Source organism: Lissotriton helveticus, chromosome 11 (genome assembly GCF_964261635.1).
Source record: "Lissotriton helveticus chromosome 11, aLisHel1.1, whole genome shotgun sequence".
Classification (NCBI taxonomy): domain Eukaryota; kingdom Metazoa; phylum Chordata; class Amphibia; order Caudata; family Salamandridae; genus Lissotriton; species Lissotriton helveticus.
In genome coordinates, this window is record NC_136072.1 from 1047502557 (window position 1) to 1047518682 (window position 16126).

Genomic DNA, 16126 nt, shown 5'->3' on the forward strand with positions numbered 1-16126 from the left:
GCGCTGCCACTACTGCTAAGCACTTGGTGAATACTCTTGGTGCTGTTGTGACTCCGAATGGGAATACTTAGAATTGATAGTGTTGCCCATCTATTACACATCTGAGATACTTCCTCTGAGCCTTGTGAATGGGAATGTGGAAGTATGCGTCCTTGAGATCTAAAGTAGCAAGGAAGTCGTTTTGTGACAGGAGCGGAAGGACTTGTGTGACCATGTGAAAATGGTCTATGTACATGTTTAGCGGTCTGAGGCCTAGAATAGGCCTTAAAGAGCCGTCCTTTTTTGGAATTAGAAAATATAGAGAGTAAACCCCCTTGTTTTGTTGGTGCAGAGGAACTGGTTCCATTGCACTTTTTTGTAGCAGAGATACTACTTCTTGCTTTAACACTGATAGATGTTCTTGTAACATTGGACGCTGTTTGGGTGGTATGTTTGGGGGGGTAGATGTTGGTTCTAGACAGTAACCTTACTGAATAATTTGTCGCACCCACTTGTCTGATGGTCTGATGTGATGTTGGTCCAGGCAGGAAGGAAATGTTGCAGTCTTCCCCCCACAGGAGTGGAATGTTGGGGTGGATGGGGAGGAAAGTCATTGGGTAGGGGTAGAAGCAGAGCGGGAGTTGTTGGTTTTGCCTCTGCCTTTGTTGTTGTTACCCCTGTAACCTCCTCTTTGGTAGCCCTTAGTGAATGTGGATTGGCTAGGGGTTTTGTAAGAAGTGGGGGGACTTTCCAAGGAGTAGCCTCTAGTATTGCCTCTGTATGATGAGCGACGAAAAGAACGTCTGGGAGCTTGCTGCTGCAAGACTCCCATAGATTTTGCTGTATCAGTGTCTTTTTTTAATCTTTTCTAAAGACACGTCAACATTTGGGCCAAATAAATGTGTCTCATCAAATGGCTGATTAAGGATGGCATTTTGTAGCTCCAGTTTTAAAACCTGAAATACGTAGCCAAGCATGTCTATGTAGAAGGGTGCTGGTATTGATTGCCCTTGAGAAGGTATCTGCAGCATCTAGGGCACAACGAATGGAAGTATTAGTAATATTTTTACCTTCTTGTTTAAGTTCATTAGCCCTATTTTTGTATTTGTCTGGTAGATGCTGCATTATGGACTCTAGTTCATCATAATGTGCCCTGTCATATCTGAACAGCAACGCTTGGGTGTTGGCAATGCGCCAGATATTAGCTGCTTGTGACGCTGTTCTTTTGCCGGAGGCGTCAAATAGCTTAGATTCTTTGTCTGGTGGTGAGGCCTCACCTGATGTTTTAGAATTAGCACGTTTACGTGTATTAGACACTACTAAAGACTCTAATGGTGCTGGACCTTTAATACAGACTGGATCTGTCGGGGCACCTTTATATTTTTTCTCGATGCGAGGATTGAGGACCCTAGCCCTAACAGGATCCTTAAAAACCTGTTGCGTGCTTGATGACACCCTTAAGCATTAGCAAAATGGCAGTAGACATTTGTGTGTTATCAAAAGTGTCTAGTAGGAAATCTTCTTCCACCGCATCGGTATGTAGGTCCACCCCATGATAATGGGGCAGCTCTTTGGACTAGTCGGTTAAAACCTATAGTGTCCTCTGGTGGGGAAGGTCTAGAAGGGTATATATCGTCTTGTGGGACGTAAGGCACATCAGGGGTGTTGGAATCATCCCATGGATTAGCTGACTGAGAGGGACTATTGGTCTCTGCTGGGTCATGTGCACCCCCACCTGTGTCATTAGAGTCTGTGTCTGCATCATCGTCTGGATTAGGGGATGCTGTAGGATGAATGGAGAGGTTGAGGAGGTGTAGGAGGAGGAACAGTATGGGGAGGTGGAGGAGAAGGGACCCTTAATGGAGAGGTTGCAATGTCTCTCTTCTTTGGAGGAGAAGGTGATGGTGCCTCAAGTGGTCTCTTCTTGGAGCTGAGTCAATTGACCAGTCTTAGGATCCTTTACAAGAGTTTTTTGGTTAGGATCAGGTGTGAAAAGTTCCTCTGAATAGGGCAGATCCTTCGGCGTCGAGGTTTTTGGCTTCATAGGTTTTTTCGGCACCGAGTCGGTAGCTGGTTTTGGATCTTTTGGTTTACAAGTGTGCCCTTTTGAAATGTCCTTTACCGGAACCTGTTTCTTCGGTTCCGGGTGTTTTTTCGGCTCCAAAGCATGTTCTTGAGTTTTAGGTGTTTTTTTAGTCTGCTCAGAGTGCGGTTTCGGCATCGATGAGCCACTGCTAGTCTTCGGCGCCATGTGCTTAGGTGTCGGAGCAACGGTCGGCGTGGTTGAGGAAGATGGCTTTTTCCTCGGTGTCGGTATAGGATCGGCACCGGGAATAGGCTGGCTCAAGTCAGAGCCGCCTGAAGGCTTAGTGGGCTTTTTCGCCGGGCCCGAAGGCGGGGCGTGGGAAGCAGTCTCTCGGTGTGCACCCGGGCCCGAAGATGAGGGTGTGCCCGAAGCCTTTTTGAGGGTGTGGAGGAAGGGTTGGGGGTCGACGATCTTACTTACGACCCGTTGAGCTGGAGTGATTTCCTCGATGTCGGAGTCTTTGGCATCTGAGGAGATGGTACTCTCTTCGGCGTGCTGGGGTTCTGGCACATAGACGCCCTCTTCGAAGATGTCGTCGGGGATGGAAGCTGACGAGCGAGCCATAGTTCTTCGAGCTCGTCGGTCCCGGATCGTCTTCTTGGAGCGGAATGAGGCACAAGCGGAACAGTCTTTGGCTTCGTGCTCCGGTGAGAGGCAAAGGTTGCATACTTCATGTAGGTCGGTGTGGGGAAACTTCGACCCGCATTGAGGACACTTTTTGAATGGCGTCTTATCCATGAGCCAGAAAGTAAGGCCTAGGTAGGCCCGAAGGCTTTCGTCGACGACCGGAATCGAAGACTTCGAAGTGGTGGAGAATCGCGTCGATGTGGAGAGCGATCTAAACAATACATTCAAACTGGGTGAGGATTGCGCGCCGAAGGAAATTCGGTTCCAAACCGGAGCACAAGAAACACATCCGAGCCAGATGGCGGAAAAAACATTCTAGGGATGGAGCCGATGCCCATACGCAATGTGGTCCAAAGGAGGAGTCCCCTATCTCGTGACTTCCAATGAACTTTTCAGGACAACAACAAACTGCAAACATCTGAGCCCAACACTAGGTGGCGATCTATGCACAGTGTGCAATCTGCAGCTCATATGCCTCGAACAAAGGAGTTTTGGAGGGGAGGAGTCAGAGGGAAGAGTTTAGAAAGGTTTGTTTTAGGGCTGTGGTTCCCAAACTGTGCGAAGCGGCGCCCCGGTACGCCGTAATGAGGTACCAGGGGCGCCGTGCACACTAGGGTGACCAACCGTCCGTAAATTCCATGGGCCTTTTATCTGTAATTTTGGCCATCACAGGGAGCAGCGCTGCTACCCTGTGAGAGGCCTCACCCCTGCTGCTGGAGGCGCCTCGCCTCGCACTCTTCCAGGAGCACGAGAGCAGCCCCTCCCGCCCATTGTCATTCAGTATGCCACTGATTGCCACTTACTGAATGACAATGGGGCAGTCTGGGGGTATGACACCATGTGGCGGCGTCCTCCTGCCTCAGGGTACAGAAGGGCATTCTGTACGATAAAAGGAAAACGCCCACGCTGCAACTTAGAAAACACTTCATTCAAAGAAGCCTGTAAAATAAGTTTAAAAGAACAGGTTATCGTTCTCTCACTGTCCTGTCATTTTAGAACTGAAGTATTTTCAATATTGTATTCAACAAAGCCATGGTTGCTCCTTTTTTTTAAGGAACTAGCAACCATTGACAAAGCCAATAGTCCTGGCTTGTTTAGGTGTAATGATACTTGCTGTATTATATATCTGGATGCAATGACAAAGACAACATAATACCAGTGAGGCGGAACACTATGCTAAGCGCGGATTTTTAGCCTAGGTGTTTTAAGCTGCGCTCTAAATTACGTCAAACACCCCCTTTGAAGAGACCCCCCAGTTTTTTTACACCGCTTAAAGCCCTGGAAACAACACCATGTTACAGTAACCTCACATTCTGGCACTGTGCATCATGCATGACTTCTACGTTTTCAGTCTGCGTATGTGCAGGGGCATAGTGAACTCTCCACCAGCCCACCCCTTGCTGTAGTTCATTCTTGATGGACCTCTTCTGCCTGCAACTCTGCAAACAAAGGCTCAGCTCATAATGTGAAAAGGTGGGTGAGTAAATAAGTGAAGGAATGTCTGAATGGCTGGATGGATTACTGAAAGGATGAATGCATGAATGAAAGGGGGAATGGATAGATAATGAAAGAAAGGATGGATGAGTGAATGAATGGAAGTATGGATGAGAGAAAAGGTAAATAGATGGATGTATGGGTGGAAGGGTAGATGTATGGGTGGAAGGGTAGATGGATGGGTAAAAGTGTGGATGGGTGTGTGAAAGGATGGATGGATGAGTGAAAGGGCACCTGATGGGCGAGTGAAGTGGTGGGTGGGTGTGTGAAAGGATGGATGGGTGGATGAATGAAAGGGTAGATGATGGGCAAGTGAATGGGTGGATGGATGAATTGATAAGTGAAATGGTGAATGGATGGACGAGTGAAAGGGTGGATGTAAGGATTGATGAGTTAGTGAAAGGGTGTAGATGAACAAAAGGATGGATAGATGAGTGAAGTGAAAGGGTGGATGGATGAGAGAACGGATGGCTGGATGAGTGAACGGATGGTTGGATGAGTGAAAGAATGGATGAGTAATAGGATCAATGGATGGATTCATGAATGGATGAGTAAATGGGTGGGTAGATGGATGGATAAGTGAAAGGGGGATGGAGAAAGAAAGGGACGATGAATGAGGTGTAAGGATAAATGACTGGGTGAATGGATGAGTAAGTGAATAGGTGGATGGATGAGTAATTGAATGGATGGCTGGGTGGAAGAGTGGATGCATGGATGATTGTACAGATGGATGGGGTGAAAGGGTGGGTAGATGGATAATGGATGGATGAGTGAAAGGGTGGATGGAGGGATGGATGAGTGAAATGATGGACGGAAGGATATATGGTGGATAGGTGTGCAAATGGTTGAATATGTTTGGATATAGATGGGCACACAGATGGAAGGACAGACCTTTTTAGTGTAAAAATAAGGCTGGGGATACTGATTACGACAGACCAAACTCAATGTTCCATTTTCTCAGAGTGGGTCTCAGTACCAAAAGGTACTGAAAGCAGCAGCTGGCATAAATAAGGGTTTGGGACCAGGTACTCTGTTGGGGAAAAAAACGATGGATTGGGGTGCAGCCAAAGTGATTGCCAGTGGATGAGATTAATATTTCAAGCATTCCAACCAATATAATACCTTCATTGCGTCCCAAATACTTTAAGGAAGATAACAGGAGGTACACACCACCCACCCACCCACCGGTAAAAAAATGGCGGGGAGCCACGGCCAACTGCCGATTAGGTCAGGGGAGCCACAGGTCAAAAAAGTTTGGGAACCACTGTTTTAGGGGATCGGTATAGTAAAAGAGGAGTCAGATGATGCAAGGAGGGGTAGAGTAGGAGAGAGTCTAGAAATGGTTATTTTGGGGATCATAGTAGTGGTATGGGGTTTGGGATACAGTTCTTGTAGTTCTGGTGTGTGTGATGTTTTGTTTTTGAGGAGTAGTGAAAAGGGGTGCTGTTGTATATGTTTCATGCAATGGATTTGGTTGTATAGTATTGTTTGTGAGAGGAGGTAGAGGGGGTGGTGATGTGTTTATGAGTAGAGTGTATGTTGTGTGTAGGAAGGAATGGAGTAGAGGTAAGAGTGTTTGTCTTAGACTGGTTTGTTGCAAGAGTTAAAAAGTGTGGTGGTGTGCAGTGTGTGTTGTGCATTAGTGTTATTATGGTAGAAGGGAGAGGAGGGTGTTTGTTGGACAAATGATGGAATGATGATTATATGTTTGTTAGTGACAAAAGGTGGTCTGTTAGGAGTAATTAGAGTAGGGAGCGTGTGTCTGGATGGGATGTAGTTATGTATGGTGTTGATTGGTGTTGTGTTAGTGATGAGTATATTGGTTAGTGGTATAGGATAGAGCTGTGTACTGTTTGTAGGTGATGGTGGATATGTGTGTTAGTTGGGATAGTAGGGTGTATAGATGTGGTTTGGTTGGGTTTGTACTGCATGCTGGTACATTAATTTGTGCATAGGGTTGTGCGTGGTTTACATTTGGTGCGAGTGTGTTGCTCTGTTTGTGGATGTTGATGGTGTGGGCTGGGTATTGCTGAATGGGAAAATGGGCAGCATTTCTGAACCTGGCCAGTCTCAAACAGGCAACTGCCCTTGTCCTCTGTGCCCTTAACAGGCTCTCAAACAGGCAACTGCCCTTGTCCTCTCTGCCCTTAACAGGCTCAAACAGGCAACTGCCCTTGTCCTCTTTGCCCTTAGCCTCTTTGCCCGGGCTGAGACGCCCTAACCCTGGCCTTGTATAGCCTTGTAATGAGGTGACCCCTTCAACCAATGGGAACCCTAGCCCTAACACTATCAAATCCCAACACTAGCCCTAAAAATCTAGAACCAATAGGAGACCAGGACCTGACAGCCAATCTTAGCCCTAGTCCAAGCACCCAATCAGTTAAAAAACCCTGATCTCTACGTCCAATTGAGGCCCTAGCCCTATCAGTAGTCCCAACCCAAGTCCAAGCAACCAATGGCACAGGAAGCCCAAATCCCTACTTCCAATAGAAAGCCTAACCCTACTCTTAGTCCCACAACTAGTCCAACAACCAATCACACCAGAAGCCCTAATCACTACTTCCAATTAAAGGTTTAACCCCAGCCCTAGTCCCACCCTACTCCCAACACCAATAACATAGCAAGCCCTAGTCCCTACTTCCAATAGAAATCTTAACCCTAGCCCTTGTCCCAACCCTACATTGAAGTACTGCATGGTCAGATGCGTTCGTAGTTCTGCCGTGACATCTCCCCCTTTTGCTGTGACCGAGGCCACTAGTGCACGGTGAGTGAGAAATTGCCCAGGAGGCAGCCCCTCCACATCTATGAGGGTTGCATAGGGCGTGAGTGTCCCCTCATGGTATAGGTCCCCAAGGGTGTGGATGCCTTTCTCATGTCATTCCTTAAGTGTGAGTACAGTCAGTACTGATTGACCACTGGGAGTGCCCTCCAGCGATATCGCCGGTGTGTAAGAGATTACGCTGCACGTCCGGAACAAGCTCTTAGGAAAACAGCTATAGGCTACCGCGAGTAACAGAGGTGGTCGTGGTCGTGCCCCAGAGTGAAACAACCGGATTATGTTCTCAAAGGGGTTGGGTGGCTGTACAGTTGCTGTGTCTGCACCATGGCAATCTGATAGCCACCGTGTTATCCACTGTAGTTGAGAGGCTAGGTAGTAATGTTCGAAACAGGGAGCTGCCAGTCCACCTTGGTCTGCGGGTGAATACATTTTTTTCAGTGTTTTCCTGTGTCTAGCATTACCCCAGATAAAATCTCTGAGTGGTCTCTCAAAAGTGGCGAAAAAGGAAGCTGGGATACACATAGGCAGATTCGTAAAGTAGTATAGGACCACGGGAGGTTCACCATTTTGGTGAGTGCCATCCTACCTGTCACAGCTAATGGCAGCGTGATCCAGAATCGCATCTGCGACTTGATGGATGTCACCGCTCTGCCGAGGTTCCTATCGTAAAGATCTTGCGGCTGGCAGTAGACTTGGATTCCTAGATAATGAAACGTATCGGGTGTCCAATGCACCAGGGTGCCGCTTATGGCGAGGCCCGGATCGTAGAGCCCATCTTTGAAGGGGTAGAGGTGAGACTTACCCACATTTACTTTCAATCCGGAAAGTGCAGCAAAATCCTCAAGTAGCTGGGCCAGCTGGGCAGGAACGTGATCAATATCTCTAATATAAATGAGGAGGTCGTCCGCGTAGAGCGACACCTGGTGGGTTGAGTTCCCCAGGGGCACCCTGTCCGCCAGTTGGGTGTGCAATGCTTCCGCTAACGGCTCCATTGCGAGCGCGAATAGGAGCAGAGAGGGGGCACCCTTGGCGCGTGCCTCTCTGGACAGGGAGGGAGAGGGTAAAACATCCTCTTAATAAGAAGTGACCTTGAGGGAGTTGAGTATGTTAGCGAGGTCTGGGACAGAATGGAGTATTGTTCTTGTTTAGCAAATGGGGACTGAACTTATATGTATATCACTGAACTGTTATAAGATATTTCTAAGATAGTGGACAAGCTAACCCTCAAAAGCTTGCCCTTTTTGCCATATTGAGGGACAGCAGTCTCAATAATGACTGTCCTGTGTTGCCAACAGATCTATGCTGATAACAAGGACCATATCCACACGCCAAACATGCTCATAATGACAAACAAAAAGGTTCAATAAATGATACAACATTATTATACATGAATCACATACCATTATATGCCACTGGCTCGGTAGACTTCCTTCGGCAAATCCTGCAGACTAAAAAGGAAAGTGCACTGCAATCAGGACTTAACATTAACTAGTAAGTAAGACCTTTTCTCCATAACTTGCATAACACAATATTCAGTATCACAGGTACAATTTACTGGGGTTAACCACAAGTGTCAAGTTCACATATCAGAAAAATGTACAATCAAGCTGCAAGGGTAAAATTAAAGAAAATGATGGTACTTGTATAAAATGTTTATTTCAGATGCAAAGATCCATAAAACACAGTACAAGTAGCTAGATAGAAACAAATAAATAACATCTCATAAAAAACCTATCTCATCAAAACTCATCCCACAATAAGATTAGAGAAAAGAAAAAAGAAATGAAAAGTGTAATAGAGAGTAGAAAGTGGAGATTTCAAGGGAGAAAGAGTTGCATCTAGAGTGTAAATAATGTAGGAAGGTTTGCTATTAGGCATCGTTGCTTGGGGACTTGACAATGCGGACGCAAGTAATCCAGGCAGCGTGCCGATATTTTGGCACCACATCAATTACCTCTTTCTTGTTTGATTGTAATGTGCGTGGGCGAAAGCCCAAAATGTTACACAGCTGCCTCAGCCATTGTTTTCATGGTCTATCGTAGGCTGGGCAAAGAAAGGCAAAGTAATGCAGTTTCTTCCGCTGACTCGCATACAGGGCACACATTAGAGCTACAATACTGCGCAACCCAGTTTATGCAGAAGCTGTTTAACAGCAAGACCCTGTACCTCCATTTTAAATAGAGTTGCAGGGGCATGGAACCTGGGAGAATATCATAATAAGATTCATATGTGGGGGAGAGCTTGATGTCTAGAAAATAGTCAGTGAGACTACCTGCTTTTACACCTTTCAGATACCTGAACCACAAAAACTCTTTCAGTCGTTCTTTGACCAGGGAGCGAGGGACTTGTTTTGCTGTCACAGGGGTTTCCCTGAGCAGAGGCAAGCCTATCTCATACAATGTGGCTTTAATATAAGCGAACCAAGCAATCCTCTTACAACCAGGAGAATTAATGAGAGCCCTAATCACAGATCTATAGGATTCTAGTTCATCTATGGACCACAGTCTATAGCAGAGCGACACATGATAAATTGGTTGATATGAGAGACCAACTCATTTTGTGATTCAGGCAAACCCCCAAAAACACAAACTCCTGCACTTTTTCTAAAGCAATGCCCTGCACCAAAATACTTGCTCTAGCAGATTTATATGGATTAAAAGCCATAAATTGTGTTTTATTGACATTTAGTTCTACACCACGATCGCTACGGAAAAATAAAAATTGATCAAGTAGTGCCCGCAGACCACGCAATGTTTTGGAGATTAAAAGCGTGCCATCTGCGAAAAGTAACATCGCAATTTTATGAGGGCCAAGTTTCGGTGCATTGTTACCAGGAAAATCAAGTGCGAGCACTAGATGGATAATATAAAGAATGATCAATGTCGGGCCACCACACAACCCTACCGAACAGCAGTTTCAATCTTAAAAGGGTCTGTGAGCTCACAGCAGTTGTCATACCCAACTCTGGCAGTGTTGAGTGCATGCAACCCGATGAGGACAGAAGGGAAGTTATGGGGAACACCCATCTTTTCCAGAACTTCCCACAGCTTAGCCCTGGGGATAGAATCGAAAGCTGTCTTCAGATCAACAAAGACCACATAAAGATGGCCCTTGTCTAATGAGACTGTTTTCCATTATAGGGCACAGAAACTGAGCATTTGATCCCCAGTGCTGACCCTGTTTCTGAACCCAGCCTGAATCTCTGACAAGACAGAGTTCTCCTTTGCCCAGTCAAGCATTTGGTCCAATATGAGATGGCAGAATAGTTTCTGCAATGTGTCGATAAGGTTAATGGGCCTATTGCTCCCAGGAGCTTCTTTGGGCGTTTTTTTTTCTTTTATAAATCGAGACAGTCTCTGCAGTCAACCAGGAACCGGGGATCAGGCCACCTGCAAGTATAGAATGAAACAGTACCTGGAAATAGGTGGCCCAGATAAAGGTTCTCTGCTACAAATATCTCCAGGAAAGGAATCGGTCCGGGAGCAGTAGGAAAGTGCCCCTTTTAGCATGGTTGCTCCCATTTGTTGCCTAATGTTTGATGCATCTTGACTAAGCATGCCCTGGGTTCCTGCTAATCAGGTAACCAGGGTCTGCGTTCTTCCCCCAAAACTGTACCTTTGCTCCCACATTGTTACTCCTCTGACCTACATATAAGTCCCAGGTAAAAGGTTCCAGAGGCATCAAGGGCTTTATAGCCAGAGATAGTCTCTGAGGACTGAAGCATATATTTTGCCACCCTCAAAGTCTCCTCCCCTGACCCATATACACTGCCAGTGCAGTCTGGGTGCCAGGGGGAGGCCCTAAAACTATGTCAACATGGCACACATACCTGTATGCCATGCCTACCAAAGCACTGGCTGTGGCATAGGCCAGTCACCTCTCTAGCAGGCCTTACGGCCCTAAGGCAGGGTGCACTGAACCACAGGTGAGGGCACAGTGGCATGAGCCCTGGGCCCCTACAGTACCTGTGCCATTAACCGGTAGTGCAAGTGCAGTACAGCCATTTTAAACCATGGGCTGGGAGTATGGCACCAGAACACCACAGCTCCATGATGGCTTAACTGAAGACTGATAAGTTTGGTTTCAAACTTCTCAGCACATTAAACCCACACTGATGCCAGTGTGGGATTTAATGAAAAATGCACTCCGAGAACTTTAGTCTCCTGGCTGAGTGGCTGCTCACCAGCTGCCACCCCAGACATGTTTCTGGACCACTGGGTCAAGAGCCTCCCGCTCTCGGAGTCCTGAAACAAAGCACATCCTGGGCAGAGACCTCACCCAGGATGGGCAGGGTACAGGAAGGAGAAGCTTCAAAAACTTGCCGCCTTTGTTAGTGGACCCCGCCTTTTGCTGCTCCCAGCAACTGGTCTGAGTTCAGTCTTTGAGTGTGTGACATAATTTCTTGCCCAAGTGTGTACAATGAATGCTTAACACTACCCTCTGATAAAGCCTTACTGCTCGCCCACACTACCACAAATAGAGAGTAAGGTGTTGTCTACTTTTACCTCTGTAACCTTTGGGGATCCATTGGACTCTGTGCACACTATACCTTACTTTGGTATAGTATATGCAGATCCAGCTTCCTACAGGAGCTTTATGTGCTGGGAGTGACATTAGCACCACCATTACATCTTTGAGAGGGAAGGACCTTCATCTAAGGGAAGAAATAGGACATTTCCTAAATGGGCATACTCCGGGTTGGTCTTAGCTGCGTACATTTTTTGGAAATGGTCCACTCAGGTCTGTAGCTGTAAATTATAACCAACACTGGTAGTGGCATTCCACCTGTCGTGAGCCACGATTCCCCAGAAATCTTTAACATCCCCAGCCCTAACTGCAGCTACTAAGTCTTCCAACATCTCTTCTTCCCAATTAATTTTGGCCTGATGAAGTGTCACTTTATACTCCTTCCTGGCGTTATTTTGTTTTTGCCTATTTCCGTTTTTTAAACTTTGTATAAGGCTGCATCTGGAGTTCCTGCATCTGGAATTGAACCAGGTACAGCGGGTTTGGACCTTTTGGGTTTGGAGGACGTCTTTCCTAATTAGGGTTTTAATGGAGCTAAAAAGAATTTCATGCGATGTAGCAATGGAATTATGATCTATACTTGACGGCCCTACAGTGTTTAATGCATCCAGGGTATCAGCCACCCATTCATATATGTGGGCCACCATTTCTGGGTTCTTACAAACTGCCTCCATTTTAGAGCCTTCTTGTTGTTTGAGATTGATAGGGCAATCCCAGAGTTCGGAGAAGCACCTTGATGAGCAGTAGATTTTTCCTTACTTAGGGATAAGCGGAGATCATTGTGGTCACTGTCGTGCACTCAACAACTATCATATCTATGAGGGATAGCCATTGCGGGAGGGAAAGGAATATGTAATCGATACGCCTCTTTTGTGATGCACACTTGAAAATGTGGGCACCAATTAGTTCCCAACATGACTTACCATTACAAGCACTGAGACTAAAGTAAAGAGTTAGGCTCATCAGTTGGTGAGTAATGGTAGATCATCTTGTAGTAGGGCCCAACTCTAGCTGAGGGACACCCCAAGCTGCACCTTTGTCTTAAGTAATTTTAGAGGGCTCAGGGCTGAAGGGTTCAAAAGTGACATTGAAGTCTCCGGCAATGATTAGGCTGTCTTTTTGTGGGAGGAAAACTAAGGCTTTTTTTAGAATGCCCAGAATATGAGATATTCGGTTTACCCCACTGGGCCTGATGTACACGTTAAAAACATACCAAGGAGTTCAACCCCCAGCAAAGAACAGCCCCATAACATCTGGAGAATTTGTATCAAGCCTCATAATGTGCAGAGCTCAAGAATTTTTAAACCACACAATCAAGCCTCCAGCACGCCGACCCCTCCCACCTGAAGATGCAGACAGAAAAACGTGGCAAAGCCAGACATGTACACTGGCTCCACACCCCATGTCTCTTGGAACATACAGATATCATACGTGCCAATGAAAGTCCCCGAGTCTGGTTCTGCCAGCTTAGATTTAAGCCCAGCTAAGTTCCACAAAGGAATGTTCTAAATCCTCTGCTGACACCATGAATTGTGGGACAACTGAGAGTGGTCATGGTGTTGTGGTGGAATTGTGGTAACCTGAAGTTGTCCTCCTGTGGGAAGATCCATGTGATGAAGCTGGAACCTCAGCAACTAGAATTTCCTGGTGAATGACCACTGGTGACAAGGTTCCAGACAAAACAGGCCTCTGAGCAAAAATGGGGCAAGGTAAAGGGTACTGATGGTTGGTGGTCTTAGAGCGGGCTGCGCTAGGCTCAAAGCTGGAATTTTTGGCCACGACAAGAATGGGTTCTGGGTTCTGATCCTGTAGCCGTCAGTCCTGAGCATCAAGAGGTGAAACAGTTACAGGGGGGTTTTGAGTATGAGTCCTGAAAGTCCAACGCTACTATCCAGTCTCCCAGGTCTGGGGCAGACAGGACTTGAGCGAGCGTGAGCATTTTGAATTTCTCTTTTTTGAGGAAGAAATTGAGAGGGTGCAGATCTAGGCCTCTGTTCGTCTTGGGCACCAGAAAGTAGTGGGAATAACAACCATAACTTCTGTCATCAGCATCCTCTCTATGGCTCCCTAGGCCAAGAGCGCCGTAACTTCCTGACGGAGTAAGGAGAGATGGTCTTCGGTCAGCCAGTCATAAGTAGGTGGCATGGGTGGAGGGGAGGTCTGGCAATCTTAAGAACCCAGCGGTCTAACATTATTGGCCTCCAATTGGAAGGTGATGGCACATCCTGCCTCCCACTGGGTGCCCTGATGATAAGAGGGCAAACTAAAGGGGTTTGGAGGCTGCGGCTGCCAGTGGGTGGTGGCTGGCCCGATCTCTGGCTGCCCGACCCAAGGGGTTTGTGGGTACCGTGTCCTTGGCCATACAGAGGCTGGGAAGCTTGCGTGCCTTGGTGGCTGGGTGGGTAAGGACGTGGCTGGAACGCCCTTCTGTGACCACGAAGGGAGTGAAAGGTGGACTGGAGTTAGCGAGGGGCCATGGAAAGGCCCAAGGACCTGACCGTAGCCCTGCTATCCTTGAAGCGCTGAATCCGCCTTGTCTCCGAAAAGACGGGAGCCATCAAAGGGCATGTCCAGAAGCGAGGGTTGGACATTGCCTGAAAAGCCAGTTGTTCTCGGGTAGGCTTGGCGCCGTAAGCCAGCAACGTGAAATCGCTCAGCCCAGCGAGTCAGTCATGTACTGACCACATCGGATCATGAACTTGGCTGCATCTCTCCTGTCTGTAATCGCTTGGGAAAGTAAGGCTAGGCCTCCCACAAGACCATGAGCAGGACCTGTGCAACCAAATCCCACACGCATGTGAGTAACAGCCCAAAAGGCACGAAGTGTTCACTGACAACAGTGCCAAGCTGATGGAAGAAAACATTTTCTTTCTTAAGATATCCCGCCTTTTGGAGTAGTAGAGAAAGTGCAAGGATTTACACAGGAGGTAGAAGATTGGATCACCAAGCTCTTCGGGGTAGGGTGTTGAGTGAAGAAATTGGTGTCCCCTGGGGCAGAGTAGTGGGCAATCATCTTGTTCACAGGAGCCCCTGTGCGTTGTTTGCACCAAGTTCTAAGCAGGGCATCTGTGAGGGCTTAATTAAATGGGAGAAGCGGTTCTGAGGGGGTCACTCCCAGCTGAAGCACCTCTGTCATAGCGGTTGTCTTCACTGGCACTGAGGGTAGGCTAAGGTCCAGGACCCCAGTCACCCTTCTCACCACCATAGCAAAAGAAACTCTCTCCTCCATAGCCACCGTAGGAGGTGTGTAGGTTAGTCCTCAGTCTTTTTTGGTGCTTTCTCTGCAAAGTATTTGGTTTTTCCTTTCATATAGACGGAAGTGTGTGACTCTGTGGTGAACTCAAGCTATGTTAACACAAAATGTTTCTTTTTTTGCACCAACTTGGCGAAAGTGCTTGGAGGAATATTTCGCACAGCATCCCCAGACAAAGGAGTTTTCTCTGTAGTGGCAGAAATACTCTTTCTTTCAAGGCGATATATGGCCCGCCTCCTTTCCTTGTCCTTCAACTTTTTCGAAACGTCTTACAATGCCTCAATGAGAAGGCTAAAGGGACTAATTTAGACAGTTAATGCACTGTAACCACAGCTCATTTGTGTAGATTTCTCTATCCCATAGGCTGAGCAAGATTCAAAGAGAGATTTCTTCTTTTTATCTGCCATGATGGCAGTTGGAAATCTTCTCCTGGGGCAGAAAATATCAAGCAAATACCGCCAAAATCATTCCCAGTTGGCTGGAGCTGAAGCTATGTAAAAATTGAAACTTAAAGTTGCAAAGAGGAGAGCTCTTTCCAGGGACTACTTTACACACAAGGTACAGTGGAAATCTGAAATACAGTGGTCTCTAAGGGAAAGTAAAACTTAGCAGTTCTACCTCAATGGCTGAAGTTTGGGTTGCTTCAAAAGAGGTGGAGGTGCTACTAAACTAACACTGTCAGCGGGTCAGCTAAAGAACCCTTTATTTGGTTATTCATAACCATAAAGTCCACTTCATAAACCGGCAGTTTTGAACCCCTGGGGGCCGTTTTTGGTACCGGGGCGGGTTTTGCTGCATAGCCGCAATATCGGAACCCCAGTTACAAAAGTGGCAGCAGTGACACAAGAGTGATGCTTTCCACTAGCACCCTCAAACCCCCCTCCCCTCACCCACCACCACCCGGGGCAGACCGAGCTGTTTAACAGGTTCCCAGTCCAGCAGTGGTAGCTGTAAATATATATTGAGAAGAACCGACAACACACCACTACCATACAAAGTCAAGCATCATGTGGAAAGCCGTGAATATGAGCAATATTCTCATGAACAAAATGTACCTAAGGCTTTATCATACAATATCAAAATATCCTTGATTCATACTAAGCCTGAAAAAAATACAGTGTGGTCTACACAATGGAAATACCTTTTTGCAGCTAATTATGACAAGCCCAGTGGTAAATGTTAAACACACCATTATTAAACCAAGCCCACTAACCTAGCTTTTTATGGGGTAAAGGAAATACATAATGTGTGACAAGCTATAAACATATTTAAGAAAGAGAATTCATGCAATATATGATAAAGGCATGCACTAGTATGAACACAACACCAGAGTGAAGACATATGCATGTAGGATACTTTTAAATATTTCAGTTTTCATTGC

General features: G+C 46.6%; 1 protein-coding gene across 8 annotated transcripts in view; it reads right to left on the reverse strand.

The window, feature by feature from the left end:
• KDM2B (lysine demethylase 2B) overlaps positions 1–16126 on the reverse strand; it is a 1129854-nt gene that overhangs the window by 490739 nt on the left and 622989 nt on the right. For all 8 annotated transcript variants that reach the window (XM_078667529.1, XM_078667528.1, XM_078667527.1 and 5 more), the window contains one exon: positions 8366–8413. In XM_078667529.1, coding sequence (XP_078523655.1) covers positions 8366–8413 — 48 coding nt within the window. The remainder of the gene's footprint in view (positions 1–8365; positions 8414–16126) is intronic.